The sequence below is a fragment of the Leptosomus discolor genome, chromosome Z, assembly GCF_034619465.1.
Source record: "Leptosomus discolor isolate bLepDis1 chromosome Z, bLepDis1.hap2, whole genome shotgun sequence".
Taxonomy (NCBI): domain Eukaryota; kingdom Metazoa; phylum Chordata; class Aves; order Leptosomiformes; family Leptosomidae; genus Leptosomus; species Leptosomus discolor.
Genome location: NC_141419.1, coordinates 93,427,189 through 93,445,013, shown reverse-complemented (window position 1 = coordinate 93,445,013; position 17,825 = coordinate 93,427,189). Strand labels below are relative to the sequence as shown.

At 53.9% G+C, this 17,825-nt stretch overlaps 1 protein-coding gene across 2 annotated transcripts in view; it reads right to left on the bottom strand.

The window, feature by feature from the left end:
• Positions 1–9,111: 9,111 nt before the first annotated feature.
• Positions 9,112–17,825, bottom strand: part of WDR7 (WD repeat domain 7) — a 121,864-nt gene continuing 113,150 nt past the window's right edge. For both annotated transcript variants that reach the window (XM_086480375.1, XM_086480376.1), the window contains 2 exons: positions 11,865–11,969; positions 9,112–9,320 (listed from right to left, as the gene is read on the bottom strand). In XM_086480375.1, the coding sequence (XP_086336501.1) occupies positions 9,117–9,320; positions 11,865–11,969 (309 nt within the window). In that variant the 3' untranslated portion in view covers positions 9,112–9,116. The remainder of the gene's footprint in view (positions 9,321–11,864; positions 11,970–17,825) is intronic.

The following is a 17,825-nucleotide window of genomic DNA, read 5'->3' as shown; positions in this document are numbered from 1 at the left end:
TCACCTTCATCTGGATAACCTGGCTGCACAGAACGGCATTTTCCAGAAAAACGATGATTTGCTGAAACAACTGTGCCTGGCCCAAGCATTTTGTTAGTGCTAATGGGAGGCCTAGAGTCCGCTCTCATAAAAAAACCATTACCCAGGTTTGCACACACGGCTCGGCGAGCCCAGGGAAACGGCTCCGTGTGTCTTGGCAGATCACGCTGGGATTTGGGTTTGGCCCCGGAGCGTCTGGTGCTCACTCCAAAGGCTCCTGCTCAGCCACACGTGCTTTGCAATCATTCTGTGATGGTCTGGTTCCCTCTCACGTAGTCTTTGGCTCCTAGGGTTCGTCCTGCTCCCCATCCTCCTCCCGCTTGCCTTCCCTCTCCTCCAGCCGGGCAGTCCAGCAGCTGGCGGAACCACGGGGGCGTTTGTTCTTGCGATAAATCTGGGACTGCTCTAAAACAGATTTTAATCCATGTTCTGGCTGAACTGCAAACACGGTGATAATATGCAGCCTGCCTTAATAACTCCTCTGTCCTTAAAGCAGAAATAAATATTTTTTGCCACTCTGCAGCAGCGCTGTGCATCGCTGAGCAGGTTCCTGTTTGGCTCTGTACTGTTTTGCATTCCATTGCAATTCATTACCATATAGCCTCTGTCTTGAAATATCATAAAATCCACCTTTGAGATCCTCCTGGAGTAACGAGATAATTAAAAATGGGTCAACACTATCCTTCGAGACGGAGAGGTAGAAAACACCTTCTCCCACGTCTGCCCACGCTGCCGGGCGGCCAGCAGACTGCAAAGCAGCCGGCGCAGCAGCGGCGACAGTCCCGTCTCCGAAGGTCCCGTCCAGAGCACCCGCTCTCCTCCTCAGCCCTGCCCATCCCCAGGACCCCCCAGTTCAGCACTGGTACGTCAGTGGGGTGGCTGCTCCCACGTATTTATGAGCCTGGATGACCATGAAACTGGACCCAACAACTCCCTGTCACTGCTGGTCCTCGCAGGCTGCTAGAGAAGACTTCATCCTTTAATGAGACCTAAGTAAAAGAAATACCATTCATACTATAATCCGGGCTAAATTTATACGTGGTGCCAACCCACTCCCTTCAGTGGAAGGGGACGAGAGCTGGGCCCGGACCCAGAGCCTGAGCTGGCTTTTATAACGTCACTGTTCAGTAAGATGCACCGTGTTTCATAACGTATAGCATAAAGGCAGTCAGGTGCAGTGAGAACTGCAGAACATCATCCTTGGTACCTATTAACCATCAAACACACCTCCACCAACTTGACCAACAGCCACGCTGCAGCAACGCGCACCGTGGGGAAATTTCTCTTCTGCTTTTCCCTTCATCTCAGGCAGCTCGCTACCGGCGGTCCAACGGGGGGTGGGCAGCGGCTGCGCTCCTGGACAAAGCCACCACCGTATTTCAGACGAGGTGGGATGCTCCCGCAGGTGCTCTGTTCTGCTGGCCTCGACCTGGCATCGGTGGCCCCAGTGCGCCCGCACGCAGTCGCTGTATTTCTCGTGTTGCCACCAGATCTTGAACACGGGTAACGCACACACGAACGAAGGGGTAAGAACACGGTCTATTAGTAACAGAAAAAATAACCAGAAATCTCTGAGATACTGAAGATGCAGACACCGTAACACTGTGTGAGGTCCCGAGCGGGTTCTTGGAGGGGACCTTGGGTGTTCTGGCAGTCACGGCCCCGTTACCTACCACCCCACGTAGCCAGAGCTCTGTCCTTTGGGTACCTCCTCATCCGCTGCAGCTTTGCGGATCGGGCTGGTAAGCAATGCCAGGACAAAGCCAGACGGGATGCCCAGACAGGAGCTGCCTGCCCGAGCCAGCTGGCGGCCCCTGTGAAGTCCAAGGCCACACCGAAGAGGAAGAAATGGGTCTTTTAATGTCAACTTGCAATAGGTGAGATCGGAGCGTGACTAGTGACACAACCTCTGCGCTGGCTCTGGATGAACTTGCAAGGAGACACACTCGTGCTGAAATCGCTCAGGCTTGAGAGCACGTTTGCTTTCACGGCAGAGGAAGACCAGCCTCGGTGGGGACAAGCACGGCAGCGTCCCGTGGTGGCCAGCTCTACCCGCGGCACCGGGACTGTCCCACAACACTGGTGACGAGAGGTGGCACCGAGCGGTGACGCTGCCAGCGCAGCGAGCAGGGACACGTGCCTGAGCAGTGAGGGGCAGGGGGCACCCCTTGATGTCAGAAAGGTGTTCTTTTTTTAAAAAAAAATCAAATTTAAACTGGCAAGATGTGCAGATTCCACCACCATTTTTGAGACAAAACCATCAGTTTTCTTTTACTGTGTTGTACATTGGGAGTGGCTCTACAGGAGCGAATAAATGTCTGTTTAAAGTCAGTTACTTCAGCAAATAAATATGTGTTTGTCTGTCCCTGTGACCCCACCATTTTAAGCTACTCCAGTCCTTTGCAAACAGGTTTCCAATCTACAAAAATCAATTAAAATCGTATATTCTAAATGTAACAACCAACAATGATCTTCCCGTAGATGTCATTCAGGCTTCATTTTAAAAACAAAATCAACATTCAAAAAGCTATGCTGCTGCAGCAGAAAGTTTCACCTTTTAATTTTTCATACAGGATTAATTTTTAATTTTCAGACATCAGAGAGAGGGAAGTTCCCCAGGAGCCCTCCTGTTCAAAGAGCACTCCGGGCAGCTATTGCCATCAAGTGCCAATTTATCACGCTGAAGGCTCTGATGCAGATTTTTACTGATATTTTTTGTTCAGACAAATGTATTATCGCTGGCAAAGTTTGCGTGTTTGCTAAAAGCCAGGCATAGCCCAGACAGCTTGTTGGGCGAACAGAAGAAACCCGTTTTCCCTTCTCCTCAGCTCCCTGGAAGCCCTGTGGAGCGCCCTCCCTGCCCAGCGCAGCCTCCCGTCTTCCCAAGCCAGCAAACCCGGATGTTGCTTTGGTGTCGCTACCCAGGAGGGAAGGAGGAGGAAGAGGAACTTCTTCCATGGTCATGCTTTCCTGGTAATGGAAACAGAGGGAGAGGTGCCAGGGCTGCAGCTGGCCAGGGACTCTCTTCTCTAAAGAAGGAAGGAGCTCAGCAGCCCCTGGAGCTTGCGAGGTGATGTTCAGAAGATAGATTCAACTTTGGGTTCTTCTGAACGTTGATAGCTCATGGAAGTTCCTGCAGCATCCAGAGGACGAAATACCTTTGGGTCCTCTCCAATTCCTGCTGTTAATGCATTGGCTTTTAAATCTGTAAGCTACTGCTAAGCACGCAAGAGGCCTTCCATTGACACTTCTTCATTTGCCTAAGGCTTGTCAATTTGAGAAAGCATTTTGGCCGCAAAAATCGCTCTTTGAAACCAACCTGAGCTGACTCCCAAGTGTTTCGTGTTCCGAGCGCTGGCCTTACCCTGTCTGCAGCCGAAGGGGCACATCCAGCACGGGGTGAGCGTGCAGTGCTGGTGCGTCTCATGGCTGTGGCCCCCTCCGTGGGATGGGAAGCTCTTGGGAAGGAAGGATCAGGCTGCTTTAAGCAGATGCCTGCCTGTCAATCAGGGGATCCCAAGGTGAGCCCATCTGGAACCACGCAGAGCACCAACCACCCCGAGACCCCAGTTCTGGCTGCGCCCAGCGGGGCACAGCATTGCCAGGATGCATGGGGAATTCTGCCAGGACAGCAGGAGAGGTCCTACCTCCCCCCCTTACATCAGGCTGGAGGGAGCGAGATGAGCGTGGATGGATTTCTGAGTCAGCTGCAAGAAATGCTGATCGTCGGCAAGACACACGCCATGTCCAACCCTAATGTTACGCTCTTTGGAAAAAATCACCGATCAATACACTTGATGGAGTTCCCACTGACCTCAGGGGTCTGCATTTCCAAATCGCTTTGGTTTTAGGCATGATTGACATATTTTGAGGAGGACACCAGCCAAACGTGCGCACACACACGCTTCGGATGCGATGTGGCTCCTGCTGCGGCAGTGCAGTCGTCGAGATGGGGCTCCTCCGCACCAGCTCCTCGCTCCTCCGGATGAGAGGCATGAACACGGCACCGGCAGAGCCCCTTCGTGGCCCAGCGCGTGCCCCGCCAGCCCCTGGGCGAGGAGCCGTGGTGTGGGAACGCGGGGAGCCCTCCCTCTCATTTTGTGCAATCAAAGCAGCGCATTGGAAGAGTCTGCGATGATTTTTCTAGAGGTTTTTTTCCTATAAATCTCAAGTGACCTCTCATTTCCAGCATCTTACTCCAAATAATCCTAATTAGTGGACAGGCAATCTCCATTGCATCAGTTCAGGCAGAACACTGTGTGACAGCTCGGAGACAACCGTGCATATGCAATTAATAATGTACAAGCCCATTGCTCCGTGTCTCAATCACCTTCTCTCACGTTGGCTCGTTTCCCTCAGCCTTAATGCATGCTCTTTCAAGCCGGAGAAGGAAGCACCTTCCCATTTGATCTCATCCGCCCGATCCTCTGCCTCCGCTCCTCTGTGCCAGGACCTGTCCATCAGTCCATCCCCCACGTGCTGCCCAGCCGCTCCCCAGCACCTTCCCGAGCTGCCCCATCTCTAACGACGTCCCCTTTGGGCCCTGGTGCTACACCTCCTCCGGCTCCAGCACCCCACGTGGCTGCTTCTGTGCCCGCCCCCCAGCCCCTGCCCCCCCCTTACCTTTGGCCGTGAGCTCCTCGCGGCTGCCATGAACACCCCAGTCAGCCCTTCGTGTTTCCAGCCGTGGTGGGTATCACGTCCTCCTCCTCCTCCCAAGGTCACACCAGACGCTGCTCGGCTTTACGTGACACACCAGGGCAGTTTCACCCCTTGGATCAGTATTAAACGAATCCAGCGCAACGTCCTGACCGCTCGCGCTACTCCGCGCTGCGTTCCCCACGCGAAATCAGCCCTGGTGTGATTTTACACCTCTCGGCCAAAGGGACGGGGACAGGGACGGGCATTCCCAGCCAGCGCGGCGGTAAGCCAAGGGGATGACCGCCCCCCTCGCGGCCCTTGCCCACACCCCGCCCTGAGCTGCAGCCGGGACGGGGTCAGCACCACGACCACAGCGCTCGGCTGGGCACCGCCCGACCGCCCTGCCCCGTGCAACGCACCCAAGGGGGACGTGCCTGCAGTGCCGCGCGCCGCGGGAATGCCGGCAGCACCGCGGGAACGCCGGCAGCTCAGCCAGACCTAACTGGCCTGGCAGCAATCGCAGGTGCTCGGTGCCAACGAGGCCTTGGCCAAGGAGCAGAAGGGCCGAGGCGCTTTGGAGCGCTCTGTGTAGTCCCCGAGTACGCAGCCAGATATTTAATTATCAAAAAGTCAGGCTGCATAAATGAAAAAAATATCGACCTTTTTGCATCAAAAATGCAGTCATGCCAAATCAAACCCAATTAATGTCCCTGGATGCAGACGCAGAGCAGGAAACAGGCACGTCCTTCTTACAGGTAAACTGCTTACGGTACAATCTGGGCTTCACCAGGCTTTTCATTTCTACTAAACGGGGAGGCGGCAGCGAACACTGAGCTCGCTACGTTGGACCATCGCTCTCCACAAATCAAACGGTTTATATTTTGCGAAGTAAACAGCAAAACCAGGGCATCTGATTTTTGAAATTCTTCTGGCTTTTCTTTTTGACCTTTGGTATTTGTACGTATCGATGCTCTCTCTAAACCATGGCACAAAACCACCTTGAAGTGTCAAGCTTTAAAAATGAGTCTTCTTTTCTCTTTCTCCTGTGCAGCCTGGATTATCTTGGCCTTGTCAAAATACATTCTCTAGTTAGAGGTTGGAAATATTTCCCTCCTGGCTCCCAAGTATTGATTTTTCAAGGCTCGGCTCTGCCCGTCAGCTGAGGAAGGGAGAGGTGAGAGTTCGCCCGGTGCTGCCTGGCCGTGCCTCCGGCACCGCCGTGCCCTGGCCCCAGATCGCCCACCCAGCCGCGAACAGCTCGCTCTGCTCATGAGGAGATACCAGAACCACCGATGTTTTAACACCCTCACACACCCTGAAAAGTGAGGATTCACACGATTCCTCTGTGTGTTTTTCATTCTGAAGGCTGATTAGGCGACGGCTGCCCCGGCTCCGGCCATCCCTGGCTCGTCCCACACCCCCCTGCAATCCCCACCGCGCCGGGGTCCCCTCTGCAGGCAACGGCAACTGCCGTGTTTTAGAAATAACGTGTATCGCAGATTCCAACCCCAAAATGTGTTACATTAAACACACCGGGTAATCCCACACGCCACCTCCGGAAACCCCCCGTGTTTAACGTATTTCAAGTACTTTCTTCGGGGGGAGGCAAACCGGGGGCCAAGGAGCGAGCATCGCCCGGCACAGACCTGCGCTGGGGGACTCCTGGGAGGTGAACGCTCCCCGGTTTGGCTCGGTTACGTTGCTTTGGGAGCGAAGAGAACTTTATTCTCAGCATCCTCCCACCTTCGCTGTTTGTAACGAAGGCTGAAGTCCCTTCACCGGGACCCCCCACCCGCTCTGGTGGGGACCCGTTCTGTTCCCACTCAGGCTGAGTTTCCAGTTAAAACAAGGAGTTTTCCAGTGCATCAGCAGCAGGAGATTATTTACACACCATCAGGCTGACACCATGAAACCAACACTCCTCAGTACAATTCAGTTTTATTTCACAAGCATATTTACACCAGGAAGTTGAATACATACAGAGGAGGGGGAGTGGGTTTGTCAAGAATTTGCTGGAGAGGCAGACAGTTGAGCCATTCACCATACACGGCGACTTCAGCCATCACAACATTTTCATACAGGTGTCTCATCATGTCATTTTTTTGCTTGTAAACTGCCAGTGAAGCCACATACGTCTCTACATTTACAAGGACAAGCCCAAATACAGTACGAACAAATCAATAAAGCACTAAAAGCCTACGCTGGAACGACAACACACATTTCACTGCGGTGCTGAGAGCGCCAGGCCGGGCGGGAGGTCAGGACGGGGCTTACCAGGGTCACCGAAGCGGGGGGCTGGGCTTACCGGGTGCGCGCACAGCCGCGGGAGGGGAAGGGATCGCCCTGCGGGACCGCGCCGGCCCCTTGCGCAGCCCCAGGCAGGGACAGTTGGGGTGAGCGACTCCTCAGCCCACGAACCCCTCGCTCCGTGAACCGGTCCGCAGCAGGGCTGCGAGGGAACTACGGGCTCTCTTCTGCCCGTGAGAAGTCCCACCGCGGCCCCGGCTGAAAGCCAACGCCTCAACGCATCCAGAACCCCGGGCGCTGGGTCACCGTACCACAACGGCAGTCACGGCGGGGACACGGTCCACGCTCCTGCCGGGGCTGCGCTTTGTTTCGAAGCTCAGCACCCGTGTGCACGTGGCACCCGCCGCGACCCGCGGACGGGGTGCCGGGGTACGGTGGGGCAGCGCTGACAGGGGGCCCGAGCTCGCCCCCCACGAGCCTGCGCTGGCACCGGCAGCATTTCACCCTGCGGAGGGAAAGCCTCTGCCAGCCCTCCTCTTTTTCGTTCCCTCTCCATGGTTGCACAGACGGCTGTGCAAACACCATGGACATGCACCAACGTTGCATTAGCTCACCTAGAGAAGACCCTGATACTCTGCTACCGAGTTCTGCACTATACACTACATTCCCGCCAGAGAAAAAGATTAAACTTTACGGCAGTTTGTGTTAAACATTCCTAAAGGTCTTAATTTATTCTTGATTTTTTTAAAAATTATTTTAAAACAGCAAACAGATATGTAGCTTCGGACTGTAAATCTCACTTTCATGTACAGTGTATTACACAGACCACCTAAAAAAAAAAAAAAATCAATGCTTTTTATATTTAGAAGCCATTTTAAAAATTCATTTATTCCTTTTTTTGGGGAAGGGAAGATTCTCTAAGTACGATTTTTACTGTATTGTGTAAAGACAGCCGCCTTAGTTCTGTGAGCTTTGCAGGCAAAAATGGCAAAGAAAAAGCTATATAAACATATACATCAATATGTTTAAATAAAATAGTATTTTATAGATTTTTTTTTCTTTACTGTGAGCATAAACCAGCATACTTTCACACTATTAAATATTTCACAAAATTAGATATGTGAGAAGAGGGAAACACAGTCACAGCTAACGTTACACGGGACTATTCCTACCGAAGAAAATGTTTCAATATATCCCCTCAAATAACTTACCTTCTACACACTTCCCAACCTTTTTCCAGCCAGAACCGCTCCCCGCTGATGCCGTTTGTGCCGCCTCCCTCCAAGGCCCGTGCCCTTCCCCTCCGGCCCCCGGTGAAGCCACCGTGGAGCCGCAGCGGTGACACGAGCGCAGGGCGGCACGGTGCGGGCGCACGGTCTCGCTGCCCTGCGCGTCCCGGCACAAATGGGAGCGGCTTTAGGAAGAAAAAGCTTTTTGTCTTTTTTTTTTTTAAATAAATACCAGCATTGGTAACAGAAGACACCTTTATATATAAATACTCCTTTTTTTCAAGTTTGCTATTCCACCTTAAAGAGATTTTTTTCCTTTTATTTACACGTGGACTATTATTCTTTCTTCCAGTCTACAGCAAACAGTGACTGGGCACAGCAGCACTTTCCATTTTCTTGAAAACGGAGACTTTGCACAAGAAAACATCCCCTTCAGATCAGAACACAGGCCATCCACCCTGGAACCTCCGTCCCTCCCCACCCCGCGGCAGCGAGCCCCTCACCACGACAGCCGGGTGCCCAGCTCGGAGCCGTGCCGCCCGCCATCATTCAGTGGTCACTGGGAGAAAGTACATGTAAACACGAGCCTTTTTGGTAAACACTGAGATTCTGCGAGAGTCTCCAAAAGAAAAAAAAAGGTGTTTAATGGGGGCTGCCGCCGCGTGAGCTCGACATCCAGCGAGGGAGGGGCCGGGCTGGGCCCGGCTGCAAGGCCTGGTTTGGTCCCCGCCGCCGGAGCCGGCCGAGGAACGCCGGCGGCGTTCCCGATCCCCTGTTTCTGCCGCGCGGCGCGAGGAGCGCGTTCCCCAGCGCCGCCGCCTTCCTCCTCCCGGCTGCAAGGGAAAACCGGCCGGTGTCAGCGCAGCCGCCCCGCAGAGCCCGGCCGAGCCTGCCCCGTGCGAGGAGCACGGAGAGAGGGAGAACCACGAGGGGCTCGGGAACAGGGACGGGGGATTTACCCTAGACCATGAAGCGGTGCTCCTTGCCGTCGTGAGCCATGAGGATGACGTTGCGGTTGGAGGTCCAGATGAGCCGCGCCAGCCTGAGGGCGTTGTGGGAGCCCGGCGAGGCCGGCTGGACGGGGGGCACCTGGTAGGTCTTGATGCAGCGGAGCTGGGGCGCCGAGTTCAGCATGCCGATGCTGCCCAGGAGGGAGGTGTTCATCTGCAAAGACACCCACGGGTGACCCACCCGGCCTGCGGCTTCTGGGGGGAGGGGGCCGGGTCGCCACCCGCAGCGCGCACCCAGACCTCCCCGCCGCGCCCCGCGACGCCCAGGAGCCGCGCTGTCTCCACCAGGCCTAACCAAAATCCCGCCGGACCGGGGCCGAGCCACGCCGCGCAGCCGAAGGGCAGCCGAGCGCCTCGGCGGCGCGCTGGGCGGGCTGGGCGGCGGTGAGCGACCACGACGCCCAAGTGTGCACCGCGGGAGGCCTGGGGCGCTCCGCGGGCAGGACTCACTGCCCCCCTTGGGGGAACCGACACCGCCGTGATAGGCGTAAGCGTACGCTTCACCAGAAGTTAAGGGCAAAACACAAAATATTAGTAAGGTTATATTCGTGCTAAAAAACTATTCATCAAAATCACAGAAACACTGAAGCTGAAGACGGGCAGAACGAAGAGCAGTCGTCGTGATAGGTACGAACAGACCAAACCTCAGAGCAAGAGGTTTTCTGTGGTCTGGCGGACGAGGAGGCCGCTGAGAAGAGGTCCGTTGAGTCACGCTCCTCGGGAGGCAGGACCCTCACTGCCCACGCACCTCCACGTCTTTAAAACCGAGATTCTCCGATCTAACCCACCGAGAGACACCAAACCCTTTCTGAAACGCTGCTTGACTCTTGAAAACCCTCCCGTCCGCACGCACCGCGACCCCAGGACTCCCATCAGCGGACGGGCGCACCCCTGAGACGCGCCCCGTGAAACCTTGGCAAATCCGGGGACATTTAAGGCACGTTATTGCTGATGCCATGTCCTGAATCCTGATCAGCACAAAGTACAAGCCATTACTTTTTCCTGGCTCTTCTCAGCAGCAGAGTGGTGTCAGAGAGTGTAAATCATGGCATCTCTAGCAGGGAGCACGCAAGCACCACTGACATTTTCACAATTTAAATCATCTTGAGTAATAACCCTTTTAAGATGACTAATGTTACTGATTTTCCTGCATTAATAATAGTGCCAAATAGAACACAGAAGGGAAAAATCACTAGTGCACGAGGTCACATTTTAAAACTGAATGTGTAGGTGTATTTAACTCTTTATGTAAAAGCCACTCGAATATGAACACCTGGAAGAGCGCGGCAGGTCACAATTTAAAACTCATGCCTGACTTCCTTTTTTTTTCCCTGCCAGTTCTAAAAGATCTGTCCTGATTGCTTTCCAGATTTTCCTTGAGCACTTAAATTGAATAAATGTAACTGACGGACGAAGATTCTGGCCGTTCTCATTTACTGTTTCAGAAAGCACACAGAACAGTGATGGACAGGAACGTGGTAATTTTTTATGGCACCTGCAGAACTACTGAATGACACAGAAAACTGGGGAAGCGTGCTAAGGAGCGGAACCGGTACTTAGGGGCATGCCGATTCTGTTTTGTAGTCTGATCACTGTGAGACTCAACGACTTTGATAGCACGCACCGCTCCATCAAATCAGTTGCTTCCAAATAAAGTATTTTTTAAGTCTAAAGCCATTTGAAGGAAGGAAAAAAATCCTTCTGGGGGAACGCAGGCAGCAGCCTACAACTGACAAAAAAATATCCCTGCCGATGTGGGATTACAAAGATTGCTTATGTGTTAAAGAAAATAAACCCCTAGATACTTCACCAAACAGCGGCCTGACTCACTCTCAGCTTCTCCTGGTGTTCCAGCCCCTCTTGACACTGTTCCTAGCTCAGCTTTCCCGCTTTCAGCATGAAGAGGGAAAGGGTGAGGCACAGCCCAGCACAGCGTCCCCCACGCTCCCACCACCCCGGGGCCTGGGGCCGAGCTGGGCAGAGGGCACGGGTGCTGGGAACCAGTGCCTGTCCTGAGAGCTCTGCACTGGGCTCAAAAAAAAAAAAAAAATAGAAAGGAGACGCGTTGGCGAAGCTCACTGTTGGAATCGACGGGGTTGGGGAGTCGGAGAAGAAAACTCCCTGCGGCAGGACGGGGAGAGGCACTGGGGAGAAGCCACCACCCCGGCCCCTGCAGGACGGGCTGGGGGTCTCCTACATGGCGCTCCATTTCATCCAGTGGACATCACAGGTGTGTGAAACCGAACTATTACACAGTGTCGTACTCAAACTTTAAACGTCAAACATGGACGTTTATAGCTTGAGGATGTTCTTTGATTGCCCAGAAGCCCCGTCCCTCACCCAGGGAGAACTGTAGAAATGCTTAAACAGAAACAACGGCAGGAAAAACCCCTCCTGTGTTCCAGGGATGCTGCTGCTCGCAGCTGCCTGCACCAGCCTGCAGGGATGCGAGGGACGAGCTGCACCACGGAGAGGTGCCGGGGACTGGGGGACCCAGCCTCGGTCCAACAGCCAGGCCCAGCCCCGCGTCGGGGCGAGCAGGACGATGAACGACAGAACTCTGCGCTGAGGTTCCAGCTGCTGCCCTGACTCCTGGGACTCTCCCGCGGTCAGGCTTTGCCTCATGGACTGAGGTTAAACCGAGGTCCCAAACGGGAGCTCCCGAGCGACGCGCGGGCGGGCGGTAACGCATCCTTACCTGCCAGAAGGAGAGGTGGCTGTCGGAGTTGGAGTACGTGGCGAGGTACCGGCCGTCGGGGGCAAAAGCCACCGCAGTTATCGGTCCTTTGTGGCCGTGGATAGTCTGGCAGAGGGGGAGAGAACAGGAATGCAGAAGATTCACTACCCATCGCCGTGATCCTGCTGAACAGACTTTTAAGTGAACACAAATGCACGTGTACATCCGCCTCTAGAAACCTTTTTTGGAGAACTGAGGAGGACCATTACTGTCAGCAAAAATTAAATACTATGTGGAAATGTAATACAGAATGGCTAACTGGCTTTTAGAAAAGTGGCTTTTAGAAAAGAGCTGCTGCCCAGCCTTTAGAGACAGGGAGGGAGGCTGGTTTGTGCTGACCCTGATGCACAGACCCGTTGCTGACTGACACACACTGTGAAGATCAGGATGCAGCAGAATCCGCCCAGCGAAGGACACCCGGTGGGATCCTCCCGTCAGACTGCGGGGCTCAAGGGACACAAAGGGCTGAGCAGGAGGGACAGGGAGGGCAGCGAGCAAGAGCTGGTTCTGTGAGCTGGGAAAGCCCCAGGATGGCGCAGGGCAGGCGCCACAGGGCAAGTTCAACAGTTCAACCCTGAGGAAGACTCGGACCTTCATCCCCAACGACCACCAAGGACCCCCCCGACGGGGGCGTAACTTGGGCGGACTGAGGTGGGACTATGGCAGGAACCTGTGGTAATGAAATAATGAGAATAACCCAAACTTTCCTTAGAAATGTAACGAATAACCATGAAAGCTGCAAATATCAGGCAAGAACCCTAACGCTTGGGCGTGCATGGATGGAAGGAGCCATCCCCCGGGCTGCCCGGTGCCCCGATAAGGAATCCCTGCTGGGTAACACCGAGCTGTGAGTTGAGTTTTCTTGGCTTCAGAAATGCCTCTTCGTTTTCACCTGCGTTTTCTGTTACTCTAGCACCCATCTTCCGTCTGCCATCGTGTCGATTGGCAAACACCCCCGAGGAGCAAAGCGAAGCTCTTTTGCAGAGGGTGGTTCTCATCGGTCGGGGAGGACGGGAGGGGGGCACGTGCTGCCCCCGCACACCTGAGGGAGTGGCACAAAATGTGACTCCTGCCATGTCACACGCAGGGACTTGTGCTGAGCACAGAGAATGCCCTTTCCTCCGGGCACTTAAAAGCCTCCAGGTGGCCCGAAACACGAAAGCACACCACTGAAATGTCTTATCAGGTAGGACTTAAGCACATGCCGCTCCGTACTTAATACCATCACAATTTATTCTAAGTGTTCTAATAGCTGCTTAGCCAATAAAACAGAATTAAATCATAATATGAGAACATCCCCTGCCAAATCCAGGTTTTAAACCCAAGTAATTTGTCAGGGATATGAACATAAACTTGTCTTTAACTGGAATTTTTAAAAAATGTAATACACTCCCCACAGGAGGTTGTAAATTGGATGCCTGGCAGCCTCCAGCTGGCTGGGCGGCGGGTAGGGAACGGCGAGAAGCACCAACCCACCGCCCGCCTTCCCAAGCAGCCTTGACAGAAACGCCACCCCGTTCCGAGCGCTGAACTCTTCCAGCTGGCTCCCCGGCACCAGCGCGGGGCCGCGGAAAGGCCGGGAGCAGAGCTGGGCAGCCGGCACGGCTGCACCCCTGGGTGCCCCAGCACCCGCTCCCTTGCCGCCGGGGACCCCGGTGGTTTACGTCGCTGCCCTCACACTGCTGCTCTTCCTTCAGGGGAGCCACAGGGCGCCCTGCGCGGGAACAGCAGCGAGAAGACCACAAACTCCATCGCAGCGGCACGGGAACAGAGTCAAGTCGTCCCCCCCAAGAGGCAGGGGACGGGCTGCAGAGTTACGGCGCCCCGCAGCCGCACGGGCCGACCCTTCGCAGCTGCACCTCTGCGCGCACGGACCACCGCTTCACCGAGACGGACCTCTCAGCTCCAGCGAGCACCACACGAGCTCCCGCTGCCACGCAAAGGGGCTAGGGGTGCTCACCCGGAACACGCCCCAGGCACGGGGAGGGGCAATGCCCCGGCGGAGCTGGCACAGCCGCCCCCCAGCGCGGCGCTGCCCACCGAGCGCGGGCATGCGCGATGCCCAATCTCGATCCAGCTAGAAGGGTGCGATTAAAATCCTGTGGACTGCTGCCATAATAACAGTAATTAAAAGTTCGAACCTTATGTTGTGGATGGAGCGTAAGGGATTGTTTTCACAGACAATACAACAGCTGGAAGGTACCTCGTACTTGCCCCGACTAGAGCCTGCACTCCTGGAAGCACATACTTCCCACGGCCGTGCATCACAGATGTGCAGACGTGCGCCACACGATCACGACGCCCATCTTTTGCCATCAAAAGATTTCCCAAGGCCAAGCAACCGACTCCTCGCTCCGGACGATCTTCGACGACACCTGCCCCGCTGCCAGGGCTCCCCGACAGCGCGCCCTTCCGCGCCGCGGCCGCTTCTGCCGGCTCTGCCAGTCGCACACCCCGCTTACAGCTGCAGTCTCCCCAGCGTTAAACAAACACGTGTGTCAGAAACACCACAAAAAATCACTCACTCATGCCATGGTCTGAGCCACCCTTAAGATCCTTACCCGTCACCCGGGGTTACTGTTTAACAGCCGCAGGACACGCGGATGCTTGACACAGGACAGACTCCTTTCTGTTACGTCTTCTCCAACGCTTTGAAGATCTCACAGAGGACAAGCCCAGGCAGCTCACCCACCGCCTGCCTTACCCCCAGCGGTACAAAACCCAAGCCCCTCCCGCGGCTGGCACCCCTGCCCCGGTCCGCGCCCAGGGCTGGTCTGTGCTCCCCAGGGATCCGGCCCCAGGATGGGCTGCAGCGAGCGCTGGGGAGAGCGCGGGCACGCGCCCGGGCTGGCATCAGAGGCACACGAAGTATTTCTTCAAAAAGGCACAAGAGCGTCTCTTTCTGCGTCCAGAGGCTCTGTGCCAGCTTTAGACCGGCAGGGGTTAACGGTGCGGAAGGAGACGTCGTAATATGCACCGAACAGAACGAGGCTGCCAAAACAAAAGTCGTCACTGGGACATTAAAAGACGAAGCACCACTCAGAGTGATACACTGCATCGACAGTTAGCCTTGTACATTAAACCCCCACTAATATATTCACTTCTTGTTTATTGTGTAAAGGTGAGTGAACTCCAATAGGAGCCCAAACCAATCCCTTTAATGTAATCACCGCAGCTTAGGATGAAAGTTTGAAACGGCAATTAATTAGATGATCCGATGTTTAGACCCATCAAACTCTTTAGCACTTAACAAGTAATACTTGTCAATAAAATATGTTTTGGTAATACAAAGGTAGAAAATCAATAGTACCAGCACACTTGTTGCTCTTTTTACTACTGAAAATGCGTTCCAATAAGTACAATCCTTGAGGCAATTAATCTGCTTTGTTATTTAAAGGAAGTGCTTCCCTAATTGATGCTAATCCTTTCCAGCCAAGATTTATTTCTTGCTGCGCTACCTAAACGTGCGCTTTGCAACGCTCATCCTGTGTTTCCCAGGCCAAGGAGTAAGCACCACAGACACAAATTACTGCTGCTCATTCAAAACACTCTGCTCGCACCCACACGTCGGTGCCGAGGCTCCCCCGGCTGGCACCGTCCGGCGGCGGTGCCGAGCGCCGCACGAGCGGATCGCAGCACCGATGCCCCGACGGGAACGTGTGCCAAACGCTCGGCCGTCAGGATCGCTGTCACGCTGCTCCTCGTGGGTTTTCAGCTCCAGAGCACTTACAGTAGCACACCATGAAAAGTGCGTGGAAATCTGTGCGGTACTGGTTCGGAAACAGCCTTAACTGGGAACGGCAGAGACGGTGGGGCAAAGCGCAGCTGTTTGCAGCTCCCGCTGCCCGAGCAATTGTTTTTTAATGGGAGGACGCTCCTGGGAGACTATTTGACTTCTGCACCTGCCACCATCGTCGTCCTGTAACACATGATATACTGAAGCTATGACAACCTAATTCTAAGTCCAATATTTGGTAAACTCCACATTGAACTGCAATATTCTGTTAAAGGTGACATAAAAAACCCAAACACTATATCACTGCAGCAATTTTATTTTCATAAATACACCGAAATGCATACTTTAAATTGATAAAGTAACTTACGTACTCCTGTACAGACACACTAATATTTTATCACCGTTATTATTTGGTGTTTATCTCCCCAATCTCTAGGGGTACCTTAACTGAAGGGAAACAAAACATTCACTTACTGAGGAAGCCGCACGCCTAACGCATCCCCAGCAGCTCTGCCCTCCCAGCGCCCACCGTGGGACGTACAAAAGCAGAGCTTTGCCCAGCTAAGCCGTACCCTTAAACTGCTTTTAGCTTGGAGCAGCAGGAAAACATCAGCTCCAACTCTAGCACGAGATACAAACCATCCCCGGGCAAGGAACGGTTATTTAAGATTAAGGAGGCGATTCTGTCACTCCTTCACGGATCAGTGAGGAGTCACCGGCAATGCCTTCATGGGCAATTTCAGCAGCCAGGCCGGGGCGATCGGCCACACCAACCACCCGGGAGCGTTCTCAGACATAAATACAACATGATACAAGAACGTAAATAAATCACAAACATAAAGCTCATTATGGCAAAGGCAAAGCCTAACAACAGACGGTTAACAACGGAGATGTTAAGCTGAAAATCATTGGTGTTGATGGCACAACTGAAGAATGCACCTCTCCCTCTACTTCCCCCTCCCAACCAAATAAAAATAATGTGAGTTTAGAACAGATGTTAATAAACACAGCTAGGTCAGACAGAGCAGTCATTCCTGGACCTTCTTTTTCCCCCAATAACATAAGCAGAAAGGAGCCACAAAGAAAAACCAAGTTAGTATGATGCACCGACAGGCACACACCTCTCTGAGGTCCCCCAGCAGCGGCATGTACTGAGTGACTCCATACTGTGGAAACAGAAGTTTTCTTTGCTTTTTCTTTTTTAATTAAAAGTTAGAAGTCGGATTTTAATGCTAACACAGGGCGCAAAACCCTGCGGGATATTTATGGAGCCCAAACTGCGCAGAGGAACGAACACGGGCCGTTGAGCTAACGATAAAGGTGGCAGAGCTACGAAGCGAGTGTACAACAAGAAATACGGCGACGGCTGCGAAGGTAAAGCCGAGCCCCCGCAGCGCCTGCTCGGCTGCTCTCACTTCAGTCACCAGGAGATTAACGGCACCTTCGCCAGGCTGCCCCGTGCCGCGCCCAGGACCCGCTTCTCCCTTTCCTTCGGAGACTGTGAACCTGCTCCACGCTCGCAGCAGCGCTCCTTCCTGGGCTCCGGCCCCTCTGCCTGCCTGCTGCACGGCTCTTCGCATCTTACTTCCACAGGATAAACGGGCTTATTCCAGAACATACGCCTGTAAGCTCGGTACCTGCAGCGGAGCGGGCACCAGGGATTTCCAACAGACGGCGGGAAGCCCCCATTTGTCATTATGTCACCTCCTCACGCGCCCCCAGCACGAGGGGGATCCAGGTAACTTCCCACCGTATTTCAATTCTGTTTTTACAGAAACACGATGGATTCTGAATAGCACAAAACTTAAAAGTCCTATGCTCAAAAGTCTTGAATAATGTAAAGCATACTAATCCTTATGTTTAAAAAAAGAAGGACACGCACGTGTTTACAGCTGTCCTCACCGGACGAGCCAGCCCAGCGCAGCCTTTCCCTCAAGGCACGCACTGCCCCAGCCACGGCCAGGCACCCCCAGCCACCGCGCTGGCCCACGGCCACGGCCGGCTGTGGGGAGGGGGCAGGCAGGGGCAGGGCAGCCCCAGCTTTTGGTTTTTATACAAATGAAGTTAGGCAAAACCGAACAGCTTCAGCTGAAAATGTATCTAAAACGTGATCTCGTTTTTCATACCAGAAGTAAATTCTTTCAAGACGGTCCTTCTGAGGTTTTTATGAACACTTTCAAAAATAA